The sequence below is a fragment of the Argopecten irradians genome, chromosome 14, assembly GCF_041381155.1.
Source record: "Argopecten irradians isolate NY chromosome 14, Ai_NY, whole genome shotgun sequence".
In the NCBI taxonomy this organism is placed as follows: Eukaryota; Metazoa; Mollusca; class Bivalvia; order Pectinida; family Pectinidae; genus Argopecten; species Argopecten irradians.
Window position 1 is genome coordinate 22,807,814 of NC_091147.1, and position 24,349 is coordinate 22,832,162.

The following is a 24,349-nucleotide window of genomic DNA, read 5'->3' on the forward strand; positions in this document are numbered from 1 at the left end:
TTCCTTCATCATACGCAATCAATAATAGCTTTAAAACAGTTAGCGCATTTATAGTGTTCTGATAAGTATTCTGATATTGAATTATCTCCAAGACTATGAGGACAGTATAAAGTATTATGACAAAATGTACCTGTTGTGAACTGTTGCTGCTTGTCGAGCTGGAAGGTGTTATCGTCTATAAAAACAATAATTGATATAAATAATCGTAACAAATTATAATTTCGCTTTATTAAGTTATTTAAAACAACATAATTCAGTATTTTTCTTCATCATACGCTATCGCAATCACCGCTTTTGAACAGTTAAAACAACATTAATCAGTATTTTTCTTCATCATACACAATCGCAATCGCCCCTTTGAACAGTTAAAGCAAAATTAATGAGTATTTAAATTCAACATAAGTAATTTCTATTGTTTGAAGTATTTTGATATTTAAACTTTTCCTAGATGTGTTATTGCATAATATTTGCTTTAATAACTGTACTTGGGCGGCACTGTTTTGCTTCAAGAGGTTTGTTCGTGACAGAAACACGTGTTTCTATACAAAACGTCTACATTCAGTTCTTAGGCAGTTACATGGTATGTTGGTGAAGTGAAAACACGGGTGATAAAGAATGATGGATACCTACCTCGTCCCTTGACGTGCTACATGTAGAGCCGCTGGCACTTGTTGCGCTCAAACGTGAAACATGCTGAACAATAAGAGGTAAAGAAGGATTAAAGTTTGTTTAATTTTATGCTTCAGTTACAGATTATTTTGTGAATTTATATGATAGTACTTTTAGACATATGGGTTTCCAAGCAATAACGTGAAAAACATAATCAATCATAGGGTTGCGGGTGACATTATACATTAATGCGAATAAAAGTTCGGTTACATTAAACACTGGCGAATATGTATGCCAAAATAAAATCTCATCACCTCATTAATGGATTTGTCCGAGTCGCTGCTACTTGTTGAGCTTGAAAACTAAAAAAAAATTCAAAATGGAGTTTTAGACATCCATTATTTTTTTTACGAAAGTTTGAAAATGAGATAAAACAATAATTACCTAGAAGTGCTATATCGATATACTATTAAACTCTAATACGTAGAGTATTTTAAAATCAACGTTATTACTTTAACATGAACAATCAATGAGAATTGATTTAATAGTTACTTAAAATATTATGGTGGACTTGAAAGTTTGAAACAATTTTCAAATGTCAAATTGTTACTTATTTTTCTTTATCTCATTATGAGTTTTCGTTTTCTTGGCGATATTGTTTTATTCATTTACTGTTATTTCCTAATAGCTTCTTACGAAAGTGTCTAGATACATATTAAGCATATAATTAAGATGCAAATACCTCCTCTTTTGAAAAAAATCGAATGCTTGATTGTTTTCTTATGATTATATTCTGATAAGTTACAAATTTCATGTCATATGGTATTATGATATTTTAGAACACAAATCCCTGCCTATCTTTCCTTTCAATGACATAATTAAAAGTAAAATAATTGATCTTTGACAATACATTGCGGGAAGTTATTTAAAATAATAGATTTACAAAACATGTGGCGGATGGTGGTATGTTTGTTTGTTTTTTGTTTTTTTTCTCATTTCAACAAATTTATTGACAAAGATGTTTCAAGTCAAATGGATTAAATAACAAGAAAAGCCTATATAAATTCTCTCCAATGGTGGCAAAAGTAATGTTTAAACTTACATCAATTATAGTTATTATATTTAAGTTTTGAAATGAAAAGTTTACAACAGTTAAAGGGAGATAAATGATGGTATGGGTTGTAAGCAGACATACAGGGGATGATATATAGAGCGGAAATCCGTTCTTATAATTTGGTTTCCGGTATGTGAGTGTGGTGGTATTATCCTATTCACCTTCTCCGTTTAAACTTACCACGTTGAAGAAAGCTTGCCTAAACTTTTGATGCATTTTAAGCTGAAAAAAAAAATCTTTTCAGAAATGTCTGATTAAAATCTAACAATAACGGTTCATGCATTAATCCACCCCGGGAATAGTGTGAGCATACGTTTATTTATTTTTTACGCAACTGCCCAACTGACAATTTACTTTCGTTTTGAATGTCACAATGCATGCCGGAAAAATAGAATACATGTCATTGATTAGTATCTTACAATACAGGGTTTATTTTGATGCTCGACACGGAAAGCCGAGATGACTCGCACGAAAATAAACCTTGTATTGTAAGATACTAACCATGTATTCTCTATGTATTTTATTCTATGTGAAATATAAAAACATGGAATGGTGATTTGAGGAAAGCATTTACAATGATAAATTATCTTACTTAATTCAATTCCGTCTTTATATACTACAGATTTATCTGTCAGTGTTGGTAGGTATCGACTATGACGTCATTATTTTAGTTTTGATACTGTCGTCGGTTTCACTGAAAAATATTCTTCGATAATGAAATAATGACGTTATAATCTTTACCTACCAACAAAAGAGTATAAACTCTGTAATATACAGATACGAGAAACGATAAATCTGGGTCGTTAGATGGTTTATCTGTTTCTCAAACAACTAACGACCATAAACAAATTCTATCAAATCACTAGTACACTTATAACACTTTGATTCATCAACGCGGAATGTGAAAGTAGAAGTTCTCTCCTTCATGATGATAGGAGAAGAAAAAGTGCTCTAAGCAAATAACTGACTTATGGGTCAACTTGATTCGCTTTTGGTCAGCTATTGTTTAGAATGCATTATTCAAGATTTCCTCATCCTCGATGTTAACGATGAAATGTGAACCCTATACAATGTACTTAATACATACCACGGCGTTCCTCTCATTGGGCTGAAAAATGTAAATGGCTCCGTTTTGATAAATTGCTTTATTTCATTCTGATTGTAATTATTATGACTGATCGACTTTGCACAGATTGTAATTATTCTAAATTTCGAAGTATTACAAATCGGATAACAAAATGAGTCTGTCAACTTGACAGGGATATCTCAACCCAGGTGAAAAAATTAACCGGACCTACCCCTTTTCACGAAGGTTGAGATATCTATTGCAGTTGCGCCATTGTCTAGCGCCTGTGAGCTGTTTTACACCTTTTTGTAAGATAGAGTTATCTTTTCCTTGGCAAACACGGGATATCCTCGTGCCGTATTGGAGAAATATAATTCTGCGATTATTAATTTTTTTAAAGCTTTGGTATGCATATCTACAAGGGAGGTAACTCGGTAATACGCAAAGACAGAATACACTAATTACGAGGCGAAAAAAGAGAACCGCGATTTTCGAACAAAAAACACATATATTATGTAATGTTATTTGAGGACCGTGGTATCATGTGACACGTTACCTGTTGTGACCTGCCACTACCTGTTGAGTTGGACAGTGATGCAGTCTATAAAAGAACAATAATATTGGAATTAAAATCTTTTTTGTTTTTAAATTTGGTCATTTTGCTCTAAGGTAGTGATTTGAAATAACATTAATTTATATTTTCTTTCAACATGAGCAACCGCAATGACCGCTTTTGAACAGTAAACACTTATTTATAGCCTGTCTGACATTTATACTTCTCTTACAGATACTATCGTATAATATTTGCCTTTGATTCATGGGCAAGCAGGTGACGACATACTTAACTGCAAATCAAAGTTCGTTTATATCAGTGAGTGGAATGTAGTCTGTGAATGTGTACAATGTATTGTAGTCTGTGAATGTGCACACTGTATTGTAGTCTGTGCTGTGAATGTGTGCAATGTATTTTAGTCTGTGAATGTGTGCAATGTATTGTAGTCTGTGAATGTTTACAATGTATTGTGCCATCTGAAATTAGACGACACTTTTTACCTTCCAAAAGAGAAATGCTTTATTAACAGAATACGTCATGTTATTTGAAGACTGTAGTATTATGTGACACTTTACCTTTTGTGAGCTGTCACTACTTGCCGAGTTGGAAGGCGATATAGTCTATAAAACAACAATAATACTTAATACAGAAATCATACCTAAGCATAGTTTTGCTCAATTAAATGATTTGAAATAATATTTATTCTTTTTCCCTTCAACATACGCATACCTCTTTTGAACAGTAAGCACATTTCTCCAATTCTCTAAGATATGTTACTGCATAATATTTTCCGGACCAGAATAAATGTACGTCGACGTTACTGATTTGTTTGAGCAGGCGGTTTCGTGATGGAAGTATGTTTTACTATATAAAATGTCTATACCCAGTTGAAAGTCACTAATGTTGGTGAAGTGATAAACATGAACGATATAGATATAGAACGGTTCAGTTACATTTTGTTTTGTAATCGTATTTCTATTTGACTAGCGAGCAATGAAGCGAAAACATTATTTGAGTAGTATTATGTGACACTATACCTGTTGTGATCTGGCACTATCTGTTGAGCTGGAAGGCGATATAGTCTATACAACAGCAAGAAAAGTTATATAAAAATCACAAAATCGCTAAAAAAGCGATTTAAAGCATATTTATCAGTATTTTCCTTCATCATGCGCAATCAATAACAGCATTAGAACAGTTAGCGCATTTATATTGTTCTGATAAGTATTCTGATATTGAATTCTCTCCAAGACTATGAGGACAGTAGTATTAAACAAAATGTACCTGTTGTGAACTGTTGCTGCTTGTCGAGATGGAAGGTGATATAGTCTATAAAAAAACAATAATTGATATAAATAATCGTAACAAATTATAATTTCGCTTCATTAAGTTATTTAATACAACATTAATCAGTATACATCAGTATTTTTCATCATCATACGCAATGTAGACATACATTTGTTTTTACGAAATTTTAAAAATGAGATGGAATATTATCAAATAATTACCTAGAAGTGCTTTATCGATATACTATCAAATATTAATACGTAGAGTATTTTGGAAACAAACGTTATTATTTTAGCATGAATAATATGGCACGAAATCAATAGGAACTGATTGAATGGTTACTTTATAAAATACCATGGTGTACTTAAGGACGTTCCGAACAGTGATCGAATGCGCCGTTCGTTCGGACCTCCTCGGGTCAATGAGTGCATTCGGAACTGCACATGAAAACTCTTTTGTGGCTAAGATTATGAAGAATAGCGATTTATATGTTATCCGTCTAACGATATCTTACTTTTTAACATTAAAATCAGGATAGCATAGTCGATAACCGGCGTATTTGTCGATATTTCACTTAGTTGGGTTTGCCGAAAGCTTGATACCGGGTGAAGATCAAAGTTTGTACGGTAGGTGTAGGACCTAGTTTCGACAAACTAGAAAAAAATAATGTTGTCAGATCTTTGAATTTGGCAAGGCTAATATAACATGAAGCTACATGTATGATACGGTCTCGGTCTTGTACTGAATAAAATGAGATTTCATAACAATCAAGTGATAAAACATTTTCTGTTCAACTCCGTTAAACTGTGAATATTTGACACTTAATATACCTGTGTTTTAAGGGAGATGCATAATTAAATCAAGATATTCCAATTTTGCCGAGTAATCCTCTATTATAAAACTTCAGATACAGAAATATTTTCATCTCTCCATCGCCCCACCCCTGCTTTTCGTTCAATTTGTACAAGCTAGTATATTTCATGAATATCGCGTATGTAGATATCTACATGTATCATGTTTTGCTAATTATGATCCTCAATAAGCACTAACACGTTCGGAAAACAATATTTTATTTACCGTATACATGTACGATTAGACATAGGCGTAACTACTGTACTTAGATGATGCATGTATTTCCTGTTTTGAGAAAATGCATGGAAGTACTCTGATTCAGTTGATCAAATACTATCTTACGAAAAAGCACATGTAAGCTAGTGTCAACATCAGTATTATATCTGTGATATAGAAACTAAACATGTACATGTAGGCATAGACTAATTATTTTCCTGTCTACAGTAATCAGCTGAACGTAGTTCGAGGATTCAGAATACGAGATTTTTTTCTTAGGCGTATACTTGCCGTATAGGTTATATTGAGGATCCAAAAATCTGTTTTAGTTTACTTCGGATAATAAATATATATCTACATGTATTAGATACGCAGATATCGCCTCAAAAACATATAAAGACATATAGTTGTGTATGATGACATCGATTTTATCGACATTGTTGTGATCAAGTTGAAGTTATCAACTTCGATCGATGTCGCTTTGTAGACGCTTTTCATCGTTACAATTTTGGCGCCAAATTCAAATTCATGCTTGAATATCTGCCTCAAACGACTATTGAAGCTAAGGTATCTTGACGATGGAAAGATAGATTTGATAAAATATTTAAACAATATAAAATCATGGATTGTCTAAAGGGTAATTGAAGTAGAAAATTGCACGGAATTTTCTATATTCATTTTCAGATATTATATCCAGGCAAAATAATGGCTTATTTGTGTCATTTCTTAGCATTGTATAGCATCAAATCGGTGGCATCGTGACATAAAATTAACAGGTATAACAATTTATATTATCAGACTATTACATTTTATGATATTCAATATATAAGATGTTCTTTATAAAACTATTACCGCTCGATTTCGGTCAAATAATTTTAATTGTGAAAAAAGTCATTTTTTAGGGGGGAGGGGTTTAGAAAGGCAAATTACTCAAAAATTCCGCGGTCAATTTTTTTTTATATTCTTTCATCATAACCCAAACAACTGTCTTATTTTGTGGACCAAAAATAAAGAAAATTAAACGACACAATTTTTTGAAATTAGGTATTTAAGTTGAAATTCAAATGTCAAAATTGGCCCTATTTATGCCTCATTTACACGCATTCGCGTGAAAAATTCACAATTATTGTATTTTTAAGAGTGGAAACGACATTGAGGTCATTGATAGCCATAAAAACTTACACATTGAAGATATAAAAATGTTGTTGTTTGTAATATTTCAGTCAATTACCAAGCTTTGGAAATATGTGTGTAAAATTGTATTTTGAGAAAAACAGATGGTAAAGTAGGGTTATTGAGAGTACAATATTTCCAAAACCGCACGGTCAAATTTCAAATAAAATCCTTAATAAACAGTTTATCAGCCAATATTTAAGTGAGCAAATTTTAAAGAAAAGGGAATTTTTGGGCCTAACTGTATCGAACCACCTTAAAAGGTTGAAACGATTTTCAAATGTAAAATTGTTATTTATTTATCTTTATTTCATTATGAATTTTCGTTTTCTTGGCGAGATTGTTTTATTCTTTTATTGTTATACCTTCATACGAAAGTACTTAGATACATAAACATGTATATTATAATTATGTATATACCTCCTCATTTGAAATATTCGAATGATTGACTGTTTTTTAATAATTATATTCTGATACGTTTTGATCATTTTAAATTTAAATGAGTGTTCATTTTATATGGCATATGACATATTTTAGAAAAGAAATTCCTGCTTATCTTTCCTTTCTATGACATAATTAAAAGTAAAATAACTGATATTTTGCAATGACATCGCGGGAAATTTTACAAAACATATGGCGGATGGTGGTATGGGTTATAAGCGGAAATCCGTTCTTATAATTTGGTTTCCGGTATGTGAGACTGGTGGTATTATCGGGTGGCGATTAATCGAGTGTAGCCTATTGTATACAGTAAGTCATTGTAATATTCACCTTCTCCGTATATACGTACCATGTTGTTGAGAAATTGCCTAAGCTCTTCATCATGTTTTTCAAAATGGAAAAAAAAATATTTTGAGAAATGTTTGATTGACAAGAACGGTTCATGCATTAATCCACCCTGGGAAAAGCGCGAGCATACGTTTATGCATTTGTGTTTTATTCCATGTGAAATATAGAAATATGGCATCGTTATTAAATGTTACTAAATTCAATTCCGTCTTTATATACTGTACTATAGATGTATATGTCCGTGGTGGTAGGCATCAATTATGACGTCATTATTTTATTATATATACTGTCGTCGGTTTCACTGAAAAATATTCTTCGATAATGAAATAATGACGTCATAACCTATAAATACCAACAAAAGAGTATAAACTCTGTAATATACAGATACGAGAAACGATAAATCAGGGTCGCTAGATTGTTTATCTGTTTCTAAAACAACTAACGATCATGAAAAAAATTCTAACAAACCATTATTCATCAATGCGGAAAATGAAAGTAGAAGTTCTCTCCTTCATGATGATATGAGCAGACAAAACAAAACAAAAAAAGTGCTTGAAGCAAATGGATAGGACTCAATGGTCAACTATTACTTAGAATGCATTGTTTTAGATTTCCTCATCTTCGATGTTAACGAATAAATGTCAACCTTATACAATGTACTTAATACAGACCACGGCTTTCATTTCATTTGGCTGAAAAATGTAAATGGCCCTCTTTTGACAAATTGCTTTAGTGCATTCTGATTATAATTATTATGACTAATCGACTATGCACAGATTGTAATTGTTCTAAAGTACGAAGTATTACAATCGGACAACATTAATATATTTTTAGATGAACGTAAGGCTGCTTGCACATTGCAATATTTAATATACTTAATATTTTACGGCATTGTGTGAAATGGATGTTTCAAATATTCATTCTGTGGACATACATGTATAACACCATAATTTGCTCATATTAGCCAGGTGGAAAACGTAAACAAACATGCGTGTGCCTACGCTAGTTACTTGGCATATCAGAAAACTAACTTATCTGACTTCCATTAGAACACGTTTGGTTCCGATAAATGAACAAATATCGGATAAATAGGCAATTAGACAAACTATTTTAATGTAAATGTCATACCAAGCTAAGATACTGAAGTTGTTTGTCTAAATACTGATTCTTATAAAAGCGGAAAATGGCAACTATAGATTTATGAAGATAATAAGCTAGCGTTTTACACAAGATTTGCATATATTCATTTCATTTCCTATTCTTTATCAATCATATTCACCACTTGGATATATATTTCTACAATATTATACTTTTAATTAGTCTTCGATATAAGGTAATAGAAAATGACTAATATCTATATACGTTTCTTTCTACTAACGCCTTCTCTGACACAGCAGTCTGTATCTTTTTAAAAAGATTATCTGAGATAAGAGCCATATCAGTATATGTTCACAAATCAAAGATAATCTTTATCCCACTTAAATGAATGTGCCAATAAAATGATATATCAAATCAGTTCCCTCTGTGAGTTTTTAATCTTAAAATCTTTATATGGATATAGAAATAAATAAACCCACCTCATCGCTGTTAGCACATTCTATGGATGGCTGTAAAAGGTAGAAGAAAATAGAAATAATAAAGAAATTACATCTAAATATGAAAAACATACCATCAAAAGAAATTAAGGAAATAACTCAATTATCTCCAGAAGCATGTGATTATGATCCTGTCTGGAGAGTTTATTTATGACCAAGGAAAGTCAACAATTTAGTAATGAAGGTAAACATTGATATCTATATTTTTTTTACTTTTGAATGTCGTCAATTCGGACACGAATTTGAAACCCCTGTTTAAACGAGGGTCCACATGCAATTGCCATTACTTATCGTCTATCGTAAAATAAAGTATTTTAGAGATGGAAAATGTAAGTGTTTTGGCACCAACAGAGGGTTATGTTTAAATGTGGCATCCCTGTGTGATCTGTCAAAGTTTGACACAGATCTAAACGACAAATCAGCATTTCTATGACATACTGTATAAAATAGCTTGTCTGACTTTTAGTATATCTAAAGAGATCAATTATCGGTACCCAATAAAGCCACATTCATGCTCTACAAATAAGGTATATGCTTCACTGTCAGTAGATATAAATCTATTTATACGAAGTAGCTTACACTTACCGGTTTTTCCTCACTTTGAGTAGACGAACCAGGGGAACTCTGAAGTAAAAATTAAAAGATAATATGTCATCATATGTCAACTTTACCTTTACTTTAAACTCAAGACTAAGGTTTCTTTATATGGTAAACTACTATAGAAGGGTACGATGAAATCTTGACAAAAAAGCATTTGAACCCATGTATATGGCTTTATGAAAATAGAAATTCTATGGAATATCAGTTTTTTAAGGAAATAGTATATGAGGAGAATGGATTACCAACATGCGGGATTCGCAAAACAATGGCTTAATTATTTTTTTCCTTATTATTATTTGTAATCATATATTTGGTAATTGAGTATTAAAATTGTTTCTACCAGACAATACCATACGTATTACACAGGAAATTTAATCGGTTTGAAATATTATAAAGTAGTTGTTTCAAAAGGTGTCGAATAGACACAACCTGAAGCTCAGGAGAAGTAAGCGTCTGCATTTTATAAACAGAGCTTACGTGACATTCTAGTCAAATTGTACCTCAAATAACGATATGTTTGTTTCAAGTGGTACGTTTAATTTGAAATCATACTTAATATCAGCTGATTAAAGTTTTTGTAATGAATCATTATATAACAAAGAATAGCTTTATAAAAAAATTGCCACTCACCTCACTGTTGTAATTTGCACAGGTAAGCCTCGTCTAAACAAGAGGAATTTAAAAATGTAGACATATAATAATTTGCATACGTTCAACAACACGTCACAGTACTATACTTTTAGATAGGAATTGTTGTTAAAAGTTCAATAGATTTAGTTGTCACACTTACATTTTAATCATGCAGCTATATCTTAGGTTATTTCCCGGGCGTTTAGAAATCACGAAAATATAATCGCGATTATTTTTTTCATAAATTTCTCTAGTGGAATCATATACAGAATAAACCCTCTAACTCGGACCCACATTTCTTTAATGTAGAAATAGAAATAGCCTTAGGATGTATCCCTCTGAGATTTCAGTCCCGTTGAAGTCTCGTTTCAACATAGATCAAAGAAGTTATGAGATTTTCAAATAAAATCTATCAATATCTGTAGCAAGTTGTTAGTTGCAAATCCATCAAAAATTTACATTTTTATCCTTAGTAGCTTTTTTTATACGGGGATTTTAAGTAATGGCCCATTTGGCGTCCATTTTGATATTGTGTCTTTTTTCGCTTTGAGTAGAGCCACAGTTTTACCATTTTTCACTGAAATTGTTTTACTTAAATCATCACTGCGCCTGTATTTTTAGCTGTATCGAGCTAATTTTTGCTGTAAATCTTTACTGGGTTCGTGGTACTTAAAATATTGAGCATTAATGTGTGAAATGATACACTTTTGTAGTTTTATTTTTACATTTAATGGTAATTTGAGCACTTTTATTTTTTTACTCTAAAATACTGAAAAATAATAAATATTCAAATGGGGCAAAAAAGTAAGCACACAGACCCCCCGTTTTTCTGCCTGATTTTGAACGAACAACCCTTTCCCCGTTGATATGCAAAATATCAACAAAAGTATATTACCGGAACTTTTTCTTTAAAGGGTTTAATTTGGCAAAAATGGCTGAAATGATGCATTTTGCAGCCCAAAATTAAGGGGTAGGGGTAGCATATGTTGTTATTCTAAAAAAAATATTAGTCTTAATAATCAAAACTGGTATTTTTTTTAAAGAAGACTACTGGAAAATAAATTCTACAAACATCCATACATATCAAACACCTCATTAGGAAATTATGGCTTTAATCTCTTATATAGGGTCAAAACGGCAAAATCCCCATAAAATCCAATATTTGGTCAACTAGGTATCTTTGAGTGACAATATATCAAAGACGAGCACACGGACATATCTTTTCTCTTCCATTTTCTTTTATGGCATGAACTCCTATTTCCAAAAATCTATATGAGAAAAAAAATTTAATACAAGAAATTTTGACTTCTCAGAGGAGTACATCCTTAACTAAAGATTGATTCTTATTAAAGCGAAAAACGGCAACTAAAGACGAAGACAATTGGCTACTTATATCCGCAAGAATTACATTTAATTTTATTTCTCATTTTTTATCAATCATATTCACCACTTGAATATATTTTTCTACAAGATTGTACTTTATTAGTCTTTGATATAAGGTAATAGAAAATGACTAATCTCTATATACGTTTCTTCCAACAAACATCATATCTGCTAATTCGACACCATTTAAATGCTTTGTTGAACAATCAATGACGGGGTGAAAACGTTTCAATTTGCTCTCCACCACCCCTTCTTACCTCCTTATATTATGCATATGCACTTTTTGTTTGTTTTTAAAAACACGATGGTATAATTGGATATATTTTTCTACAAGATTATACTTTTAATTAGTCTTTTATATAAGGTAATGGAAAATGACTTATATCTATGTTCGTTTATTCCTATTAACGTCATCTCGAGTTTTCAAATCAGTTTTCGCTACGCACAGCGATTGTTTAATCTTTAAATGGATATACAAATGAAGTAAAAACCCACCCCGTCTTTGTTAGCACATTCTATGGATGGCTTTTATAAAAAGAATATGTAAATAATTAACGAATTAGTTATGAAAGCATACCATCAAAATCAATCAAGAAATGACAAAGGTTATAGAAATAAATGAATTATTTCTAGAAGCATGGAACTATTATCCTAAATGCCTGAAAAAGCTTATACTCACCAGTTTTCCCTCACTTTGAATAGACGAACCAGGGGAACTCTGAAGTTAACGGTATAATATGTCATCATATGCCAACTTTAAACTTAAGACTAACGCTCCTTTATCTGGCAAATTACTAAAATAGGTAATATAAAGATTATGTATTTACCAACACCCGAGATTCGCAAAACATTTATTTATTTATTTATTTTCAATACTTATTCGACTTATCGTGATTTTGGCGAGATAATTATCTCACTAAATGTTTAGTGGTGACAGGAATATGTCATAGGAATGAATACCAAGTACAATAACTTACATCACTTCCGCTGCTGGAATTTCCACATTCTACTGGCCGCTAATGTAAAGCAGAGATAAATTTAACATATATATGTTATCAATTATCAATTATCAAGCCACAGTATGTTTCCTTTATGCCAAAGACGCGATAAATTGGCGTAATGGTAAACATGCACGGAAATTGTTAGAAGAAAACACGCAAACTGAATGTGAAAAGTACCAGGATATAGCCCACGGGAACCAATTTAAACTGTTTCTTTGATTTTGTAAATTATATTCCAGAAAACCCGCACAGACAGATATAAAATAAATAAAAACTGTAGTTGTTTCGTTTTATAGATGAGTAAGTGTTAATGATAACATGTCCGAAATATTACGTTTTTTACAATGTATAAACTAATATAACGAAATTTAACGATGGAAAGAAATGCTTTATAATTCACTTTTCAATTCGTTCTCAAAACGATAGCTCAATGTGCTTGAATTTAACCTTGATTTGAAAACAAGTATAATTATAATGAAGAAATTAATCAGTTCACGTGATGATAAGGGACATAACTCTTAAATGACTATCAAGACACCCAAAAAGTTAAATTCCTTTAATGATAGTCTACCATTGTCATGCTAGTTATGTTGTGTTTCCAATCAAGTATAGCATATATGAAAATGACTTGATAGACTGTTAACATATAAAAAAAAACTTTACTGTCGAACTATGGCATTGACTACTAAATTACAAAAAGAAAATGTTTATTTCCTTGTACAATTTTAAAAATTATCAATACCAATATATATAAACAATGTATTAAAAACAAAGAAGTATTCAAAGCAAAAGAGTTGACAAAAATTAGGAAACAATATTAAAGTGCAGAAAACACTTACATCTACACGAGATTCCATCACGGAAAGTATAGTGGTATTCTGCAATAGATCACCAACATTTCATTTTAATGAATACGTGTATGCATATCTTGCATCATTTCTAGATTATTTATTATGATACAATACTGTATATTAATCACAGTTGAATCACAGTTGAATAGAAGCACATTATATACAATTGAATACCCTTGTAACATACGCATAAACAGAATAATGACCCTAAGTTTTTTAGTGGATATCATGTTTAACTTTTGAAAGTATAAAATTTGATTCATATAACTCTTATGTTTTTGTATTGATAGGAAATTGCTTCGTTGTTGACCGTATCGCATTGGTAGCTAACTAGGAGCCACTATCACTTGATATATATACTGATTGGATTTAAGTTTTCTCCCATACTTCACAGGGATTTTCCGTGGTTGCTAGGGAAGAGATAACTCTATCTTAAAAAGAGATTGTAAGACAGCTCACACGCGCTAGACAATAACGTGACGTCATCAATACAAGCGGCGTAGCCGCGTCGTGCATTGTCGATCACGTCATCAATTTTGACGCATAACAACGTTCCTGTGATGAAAAGCCCGGAAACCAACAATAATTTGGGATTTTTCCTATTAAGAATGGGAGAAAAATAATCAAACATGGATCTGTCAAGTGTACAGGGATTTCTCAACTCTCATGAAAACAATTGGCCGTCAACTCTCGGCAAGCCCTGGGTTGACAGCGAATTTCTTTCACTCGGGTTGAGATATCCCAGTCCACTTGAAAGACCCATGTAAGATGTAGATATTATTTATTTCTTTTCTCGTTCACGATTCATAAACCATATTATTTTCATAAACAAAATTATAGTTATTATTTAAATTTCCGTAGGGATGGGTCGATGTAACCTTTATTAACGTCCCATATCTTGATATTATAATGCCGATATTTAAGCATTAAACTAACTTCCTATGGCATCTATGGTCTATACAGATGCCAGAGCTTTGCAGACAATCTTCATAATGCGCGCTAGCGCATTATTAAATTATTATCTGCAAAGCTCTGGCATTTATGTAGACCATAGATGTCATAGGAAGATAGTTTAATGCTTATATTTACATTATCAACTCATTTTAGGATATCTGCATTAACATTGTTTAAGCTAGACCATGAAAACCGTTCATCAATGACGATTTAATCCAGAAGATGGAACAGCCATTTTGACGGTGATCAGTTGACGTCACCACGTCAACATTAGTGACGTCATAAAGGTCACGTTTTGGGTGTCGGTTATACCGTCATATCCTTCAATTTGCCTTGGTTAATTTATAGAGTAGAAGTTACAAGTAAATGTAAATATATGTTGTTAAACTACATCTGATATTTTTATACATCACTGTATATGAATATATTATGAGTGGAAACGTAAACCTAAATATGTATTATTGTACAGAAACATATAATAATTTGATCTGATTGCAGAGAAATGGTTCTACCATGTCGACACGCTATAATCGGTACATAACATTTAATGAAAACTTCAAAATTAGAATTACACAACTCCTTTTCAAGTTACCTTGAAGATTTGTGTTATAATGTTCCTTTCATTGTCAAATATTTTAGATAATTTTGTAAACAAAATGAAAGTACAAAACATAATATCCAACGCCACGAACATCATGTTTATTCAAGGTAGACACTGGTAGTATCACCGGTAAATACACATATCGTTTGCAATATCAGTTTACATCTTTTATTGTTCGTGCACATAACCATTAACAGACAGGCTTTGTATACATGTGCATATAAAGTACAATCAATACAAAACCGTTGACCTGTGACCTAACTTGTAAATAGCGCGAATGCATTCATGCGTGTAAACAGCGCTTCTTCGTTCATGATAAAACGGCGATCGTAACACGCCACTTAGAAAAACAAAAAAAAAGAGAAATATCTTTTAATATCAGTCAGGTAATTAAAAAATTCACAAATATATAGTTTTGCAAGAAAGCAAATTACACGCGAAAAAGTTTAACATACGGTAACGCGACATCACAAGGTCATTGTATGTTTTATAGTGCGCATAAATAGTTTCTGCAAAGATCAACAGAATACCAAGGTTAAGGTGTCAATTTCAAAGAATTATCTAAAATTGATCGATAATAAAATATAAACTGTTATAATAAACACTGTATATATAATATTTTATTAGTGTTGTACTACAAGGCTTAATTTATCTGTGACTTTTCATTTATAAATCAATAATATTAAATTATCGATAAATATTTAATATCCATGAAGTATTTTTTTCTTAATGTTTTACTCATAAAATAAGGTGGGTATTTATTCTGGAAATCAAGAGTCTAATAGTACTAATAACTAGCAAGAGTATGTCGCTGTTGAAGATAATATCTAAAGCTCTTTGATATATCATTGAAGGTAACAGAATGGTATGTAACGTCAGATAATAGGTCACTGATAATGCAATTATGCGTCGTTGTGTGATGTTTTTGTATGTGTCATTAGCTTTTCTCAATACGTTTGCATAGAATTGGCTGACTATAAAAGATTAAAAGATTTATGGCAGAACTACTTTTTACAATAAAATAGATAGAATGCCAGTCAAGGTATCAAACTTCCTCATTCCCCGAATATAAAAAAATCCAATTAGTTAAATATTTTGGCACAATATCTAAAAAAAATCCAATTAGTTAAATATTTTGGATCAATATCTATATACTGTACTACGCATGAATCTATTTTTGCAGTCGATCAGAAATCGCGAAAAATTAATTGTGTAAAAAATTAAAAATGGTACATTGGTAGTGAGTTGTTGAAACGTATGAAATGTATTTTATCACATGTTACACAAAATATTGTATTTATTTCACACGATTGAGTTATTTTTTAAAAGTTACCAAAGACACGAGCTTTAGCTTTGATTATTGATGACATTGACAATGATGACGTGACACTGAGGAATAAGTAGTTGGGCTAAAGTTCACCGTGTCAGCCAATCAAAATGCGTACAGAGTTTATACCTCGTGTGGTATAAACAACACGTGGTATAAACAAATTGTTAATCAACAGTTGCAGTGCTTATTCAATGTCATGAGAGTTGAATAATACCGTCTATTGCGGTAGAAAATATATTCTGCCACACTTCACAGGGATATCCCGTGGCTGCTAGAGAAAAGATATCTCAGGGGGTGTAAGACAGCTCACACGCGCTAGACAATAACGTGACGTCATCAATACATGTGGCGCACATTGTAGATGACGTCATCAATTTTGACGCATAACGACGTTTCTGCGATAATGGCGCGATGAAAAAACTGGAAACCAAGTGGAATTTCATCATTTTTCTGCTATGCTATATAAATCTTTCACTCGGGTTGAGATATCCCTGTCCACTTCACAGACCCATGTAAGATTCTATTAATCTCCGTGAATAATTTTTGTGTCAATTGGATGGACAAAAATTATAAAAATAATCGGTAAATCTGTATAGACACTGCACAATACGCCGTTATTAACAGCCATATATTGTATGCGTCATTATAACTTATTTGAGTTTATCTTATTCACCATCGAACTGCATGGATACATTGTGCTTAAATTTAGGCACCCTCATATATTGTGAAAAATATCAATCAATGTAATCTAAAACGGGGATATTTTGTTTCAGTATGGGAAATACTGAGAGATATATATACATGTACATGTGTAAGAAGTAGTGTTGTATTTAATGGTATGGAGTCTAGATATTTAAGCATTCAAGTTTGCAAACAAAAATTTATTTCATAACCCGATGAAATTAAAAAATAGTGACTTCAATGCTTATAATTAATTTTCCAGGCTACTTTATAAAATGAAATACGTTTACACGTACGATTCCATTGATTTTTTCCAAGGGATTATTTTTTCCAAATCAATACGCAACGTCAATGTTTCTATTGTGACGTCACGATAACTTCGGGTTTCCGCGCCATTCTAGGATATTTTTTTTCATCGTGGAATGAAAAAAATGAATAGGCCAATTAGGAAAGCCAGCAACAACGAGAAAATTAATTATATACATATGGACAGAAGTAAATTACAAGGGAGTGCGCTCTCCGCGAAAACGTATCTGGTATTTATTAAGCAATTATTGAGAGATGTTGATATAGTGGGAAAGGATCGATATTAAGTGACACCAAAGTTAATATCCCTGTAACGGGAATGGATAATTTATATATACTTAAATGTTTCACCTTGTTTTCGAAGTTAGCGTCGTTAGTAATATTCCGGAAGTCTATTTACTTCCGCTCTTGAATCAATTCCGTAAGCGTTATGTAACCTTATCGTTCATTGGTTGACACAGGGTATTGTTAACTATGGGTATAAATAGCGAGCGCACGTGTAAATCGTTAGTCAGACGGATGCGTTGAGTCGCAGGTCAGCTCACCTTTCTAACTTTCTCTCCTTTTCTAATATAGGATTTAGGTATATACGCACTTGTAGGGGTATTATTATAGGTTAAGTAAATTGTCCTGTGGAACGGGTCGGGGGTGGCTTATTACGCACGCACACTGTCCCCAGTATGTGAAGTTATATAGTAACTACTGTGAGGGCAGCTTGACATGTAGGTTATAGGGAATATTCTGTAGCCTTTCATATTGTATTTACTTGTCTAATATCCACGGGGTATAATAAATATATGTTAGTTATGTTTATTTTGCCTTCTTGTTTTATGTCATAACTGGTACGGAACCCAGAATACCGAACCTGGGTAACTATATTTGTTCACATCTAGACAGGTGAAAACCTCGCCTGTTACATCCCTACCCAAGCTGAGGATATATGTCTCATTAGTAATAACAATTGTCTACCGTATACGATTATTATGTGTAACATTACAGGAATAAATAGTGATTTTTGTTCTCATCTCATAGTGTTTCAGTAAGCACAGTAAAAGTAAATCTCAGACAATGTTTTTACCTATACAATATAGCAATACCGGAAGTTGAATATGTAGTAGATGCAGGTGTTTTGTTAAACTATAAATTTAACTCATACGAGCGCTCTAAGTGGTACAGTGTGTTTCATTGGGAGCGTTGCACATTCTAGCGCATTAAATCCAGTGTGAAATCTGGATTCTTTTAAAATCATAAAATTTAATGTTAGAAAGATCACACAGATTCATTGCTAAAGTCATATATTAAGATTTCAATAACAGAACTCCTACCGATATATGTTTAGGTTTAATTGAATGGGCCTTCATAGAGGGAGCTATAAATACAAAGATATTATTGTTCTATGGTAGACTATGTCGCTTAGAAAAAAGATAAGTTAACATTTAGAATATTTTAAATATAATTTTATGCGTATATTTTAAGTGCAACTGTTGGAAGTAATTGTGGCATTGTAGATGACATTATGGGAGTTACAAATAAATATGAGCTGACTAATGTAATTAGAACATTCATTGTTACAAGTAATTTTCCGTCTAAGTCACAATGGAAAAAAATTACTTCAGAATTCAGTTATGCGGAAAGAACAAAAAGAGTGGAGAAAGAGAATGCAGAGCGACAGCCTATTCGAGAGATTTAAAGTTATTCATGAGCAATTAGAACAACATACACTATGGCATACTTCAATGAAATACCAACATAGCAGAAAATTTGTTTTATATGTAATGAATATTATTGTCTCGAATTTGTCCAGTGATTGTACAAAATAATGTCACAAATATAGCAAGTTTTACACCGATATTCTAATTCATATTTTGTTAGATTGTAGCTATAACAGTAATATACGTAATAGATTAAGGAGTTCCATTCTATGTATAAATGCTGTTGGTATTATGTGAAATGTGTATTTACACTCTCTTCCGGAAAAAAAAGATCAATTGAATATTTTAGTTGTTGGTCCCGTTGAATACGATTTAAATTATAAAGATATGGACAAACTCAGAGATTAAACATTACTATTGTTTGAAAAAAATGTCAAAATCTTAATACACATATCCAGTGACATGTCTTATATTAAAGGATATGTAATATCCAAAAGAAGTATTTCGATATTTTTTTTGTAAAAATATAGATATATACTAAATGTAAATCTTAATTATCGCTTTACATGTAATATATTCATCCGCTATTTGCACGAATATAGCATGCATGTTTAATTTGATTATTTGTGTAATTTATTCTCTTTATGAAATCTTCACAGTTTTCAAATAATCAGTAACCTTAAATATCGACATTGCACAATACGCTGTTATCAACAACCATATATTGTATGCGTCATTATAACTTATTAGAGTTTATCTTTTGTACAATAGAATTGCATGGATGCATTGTGCTTAAATTTAGACACCACATGTATTGTGAAAAAAATCTCAATCGATGTTATCTTTTTTGTTTCATTGTAAAACAATATTTGGCGTGACTTGAAATTTATGCCATTAAATTCATTATGTAACTTATATATACTCACATCACTGAAAACTTTACATATGAAAACATAATTATAAAAATGTGTGAAATACAAAACATATATATTATTAATTGCGATATTTTGCGATATGACAACAATAAATACATCGATTAGATAAATAGATTTTTTATCAAACTATTTTTTTTTCGAATTTTGTATCAATTTATAAGTGCTGACAAAAAAAACATAAAATATTTTGAACGATATTATACATAAGGTCTAACTATGAAGCCAAGTTGTAGTCCACACTTTCATTTCACATTTGTGTTATTGTAATGTATAATTATAATTGCAAAATGATTTTTTGCGGATTTTTTCCATCATAACTTACATACATACAGGCATACAAACAAGAATGCTTAAGTGCATACATTCTGTTTTGTCACCGATGTCTATTAGGCATAATACACTCTTGTCTGTTCATCTGAATGATTTTCAGAGTTTAATTTATCACACTATTTAATGTTTTAAATAGATTATTGAGGGAAAAATAACAAGCTTTAGTTTAATGTATTGGCAATCCACTGACTCAACGTTATGAACTCTTGTAGTTATATGTTGATCTGAAAGAGACATAATGTCACTTTGTTACTCACCATTAACGAAAACACACAGGGACGTCTACTACAGTTCTTGCTCACGGTATTACCACCAGCTAATTAACAATTTTTATTATATTCTACTTACTGGGTAGATCCTGCCAATAATATGATTTTTTTAGATAGTAGATAATTTGGGAATATGATTATGTATTTACACTTGTACCTTGCCCCTGACGACTATTTAGCGTTAGATACCAACCCGGAAGATAGCAGTGGGGTATTGTACATGATTTGCCCTATTGCTATTGTTCGAGGACTGTTTCAATACGCACACTACTGTACAGGAGTGTCTATTGTATCACTATATACATCAAAATTCGATATAAACTGATTATCTTTTTCTTTTCTTTTTCTTTTTTTTGGGGGGTTAGGGCATTTCATTCATAATTTTGTTTAATACTGTAGTGAAGTATATTTTCTTTGGTAAAATTGACGACCTATATATATCCATGGCAATTTAAGGAGTTACAAGTTTAAAATGGTAAAGGAAAGGTTTAGTTCTCGGAGAAAAAACCTCTAACTAGCGGTCAATACCCAGCATCAGCCGCACATGAGATTCGAACTCGCGACTTAGAGATGGAGGGCAATATATCTTGACATTGAAGTCACTCTGCCACCGCGGTCACTAACCATACGTTTTATATTATAATACCTAGCCGGAATAAACAATAAGATCAGCTACATTCTAAATCATACAACACATCCAAATTGTAATGTTACAATTTAAACGTATTGATATTTTTCGAGTTACACTCTTTGCCTAGAGTAAGAAACAACAGGTATTTTATTAAAATGTGGCCTCGGTTCATTCATAAATAAAGCATAAAATTATGACATTTCACGATGTGAAAATGTTGTAATGTAACTTATGTATAAAGCATTATAGAAGTCATAATATGTGCCTTTGAATGATTTTTATTAACTAATTGTCAAACCCGAGATTAACTTTCGCGGATGTAATCACTTGAAATACCTCATTATAATTAAGGTAGATATCATTTTTCCGGAAATAACGTTTCGCAAATTTATTTTGACGGCGACGCTCTCGAAAGCAGATCGCGTTGAAAAGAAATTTGGTTTACAGTGGAGACATTTAGCAATATAACTTGTATACTTACTATATACATGTCTATTTTTTTTACAATTTTCGACAGAAAACCGATGTGAAGCCATAAAACCATACACAAGCCATAAAAACAAGAATGTTACAGCGGATAAATTCTGTGTTGTAATGTTTTTAAGGCATGATATTTAAGTTTGCTTGTCTATCCATTTGCATGATTTTCACAGCTTAATCATGGAACCTTATGGTCTATAATAGATTACTAAAGAAAAAACAACATGGCTTTCAAATCTTCAGCCAGATTATGGTTATGACGATTGCATATTTTCAAATTACAAAAATCAACCATCATTGTTTTACTTTGTGTTGTTCACGAATAGCGGAATCCATTTTTTCTACTCTACTGCTGTTGGTGCATTTTTTTCTAATCTTCCGCTATTGGCGCTATTTGCCATAATCAAATTGGAAATATGTGTTAGTTCATAATATTGTTAATCGACTGACTCAGGGCGTTTTAATTTCAATTTCCAAATATTTGATTGACAAAAGAGGTTTTTTTTAATGTTAATATGATCAGATATCAGGAATAGCCTGTCTTAGTCTCTCCCTCAAATTACTCAGAGTTATGAACTCTTGTAGTAATATTATATAGGAGAGAGACATACTGTTATTCAGCGTTAGCGAGACGACAACACTCGTCTATCATTAACCAAGCTTATACACGATATTACCGTCAAAATATTTCAACTTTTGGTTTAAGACTTTATTTCTGTTAAATTACCATATTAACATTCCAATTAATGTTAATTTTTAATTAATAGAAACATTAATTATTAAAACATAAATAAATTGTGGACAGGTGATATAAAATGTATTTAGAACTTATCCCTGGAGACCTGTTGGCGTAAGTAACTACCAACCCGGAAGATAACACAATTTGTAATTCATTCGCTATAATTAGAGGGCTGTTTATATGTGCATAATTATTGTACGTATGGATGTGTCTATTGTATCACTGTATATGTCGATGCGATATAACCTTATATTCTGTGTGGTTAGAACCATACAATTTATGCTTGAAGTTTGATATTGTGGTACAGAATTTTTTTTATTATTGTCCTATTAATAACTATAGTGATTTAAAGGCCCATTACCTTTCCGGAGCAAAATATAAAGGTTTCTTAAAAACATTAATAATACCAGAAAATGCATACCAATGATCTAAAATAAGGTTACGACACCAAACATATGCAAGATTGCCTGCGTAATATATGAAAACAGTGGAGAGTCAATTCACTGTTTTGCCGTCTGGCGCAGTGATAGTCAACTACCGCGCGGTATTTAGGACGACGGCGGAAAACATAATACGACCCGCGTTATGAAAATAAACATTTTATTTATTTTAATCAAATCGTTCAGAAGGTGATGATAAATGTAGTATTAACGGTAAGTTAATAATTTTAAGGACTCTACAAAATTATCGATCTTTTTTTACATTCCCATTTTAAAAATTAAAAGCCGTTTCGGAGAGGTAGTGGGCCTTTAAGGAAGTGACATATTTTTATATACAGGATAGCCGAAATATTTAGAGCAAACATTTGGTTTGATTGGTTTATATTAATCACAAAAAACCCTCATTTAAGAAATACCAGGTTAAGATGGTTAGGAAAGCAGGAAGTCGGAGAGAAAAACCTCCAACCAATGCTGTAATCGTGGCAACTGCCTTACATGGGATTCAAACCTGCGACTCAGAGATGGAAGGCATGTGATAATATTTCGGCACATCATAGCCACTTGGCCACCACAGTAACTAACAATACGTTTTATTTTATAAAAACTTATCCGAGATAAAGAAATATTATTATACCACATGCTTATAACAGTGTCTGTGATTAGTTAAAATATATCCCATGGCAGGGAAATAAAAAGTCGTATTTCCCTCGGGGGAAATAAAATACCATATATCCCTTGGGCGTATCCATGTTGACCGTCGATTTCTAAAACGAAGTCATCCTCTTTCCCAAATGTACAACAATGACGGACGAAACGTAAAACGACAATTTTTACTCACCGCGATTTTAAGTAATTTTCACTCCAGAGTAGCCAATCACAAGTTTTTGGTATAAGAAACAAATTTTGTCCCCGGTGACAGTGTGATATGAAGATGTATTGACTCTCAGATGTAATATTTTCCTCTGGTATACCGTTGGAAAATATCACACCTTCGGGTAAATAAACCTTCATATCACACTGTCACCAGAGCCATAAATGCATGCGATCTGATCTAACTTCCGACCCAATCAAATCATCCAAAATAACCTTGTTTATATTTTTTAGTTACACCCTTTGTCTTGACACAAAAACAACAATCATTACCTTGAAATTTAAGATCGGCCCATTCATCAATGGACCTTAATTCACTGATTCACTCGCTGCAAACCGACATCTTTTCGCAGTGAGGTAATTTCGCACTTCACAACATAAACACTTCATTGTACTAGGAATTGTTTTCGCG

The 24,349-nt window shown here is 31.9% G+C and overlaps 1 protein-coding gene across 1 annotated transcript in view; it reads right to left on the minus strand.

Annotated features, from left to right (window-relative positions):
* LOC138307499 (uncharacterized) overlaps positions 1 to 24,349 on the minus strand; it is a 42,206-nt gene that overhangs the window by 13,894 nt on the left and 3,963 nt on the right. The window contains exons 2-16 of the mRNA XM_069248281.1: positions 13,708 to 13,746; positions 12,845 to 12,883; positions 12,547 to 12,585; positions 10,485 to 10,517; positions 9,840 to 9,878; positions 9,237 to 9,266; positions 4,627 to 4,671; positions 4,380 to 4,424; positions 3,918 to 3,962; positions 3,346 to 3,390; positions 2,811 to 2,831; positions 1,904 to 1,945; positions 924 to 971; positions 631 to 693; positions 131 to 175 (exon numbers count right to left, since the gene is read on the minus strand). Of these exons, the coding sequence (XP_069104382.1) occupies positions 131 to 175; positions 631 to 693; positions 924 to 971; positions 1,904 to 1,945; positions 2,811 to 2,831; positions 3,346 to 3,390; positions 3,918 to 3,962; positions 4,380 to 4,424; positions 4,627 to 4,671; positions 9,237 to 9,266; positions 9,840 to 9,878; positions 10,485 to 10,517; positions 12,547 to 12,585; positions 12,845 to 12,883; positions 13,708 to 13,746 (618 nt within the window). The remainder of the gene's footprint in view (positions 1 to 130; positions 176 to 630; positions 694 to 923; positions 972 to 1,903; positions 1,946 to 2,810; positions 2,832 to 3,345; positions 3,391 to 3,917; positions 3,963 to 4,379; positions 4,425 to 4,626; positions 4,672 to 9,236; positions 9,267 to 9,839; positions 9,879 to 10,484; positions 10,518 to 12,546; positions 12,586 to 12,844; positions 12,884 to 13,707; positions 13,747 to 24,349) is intronic.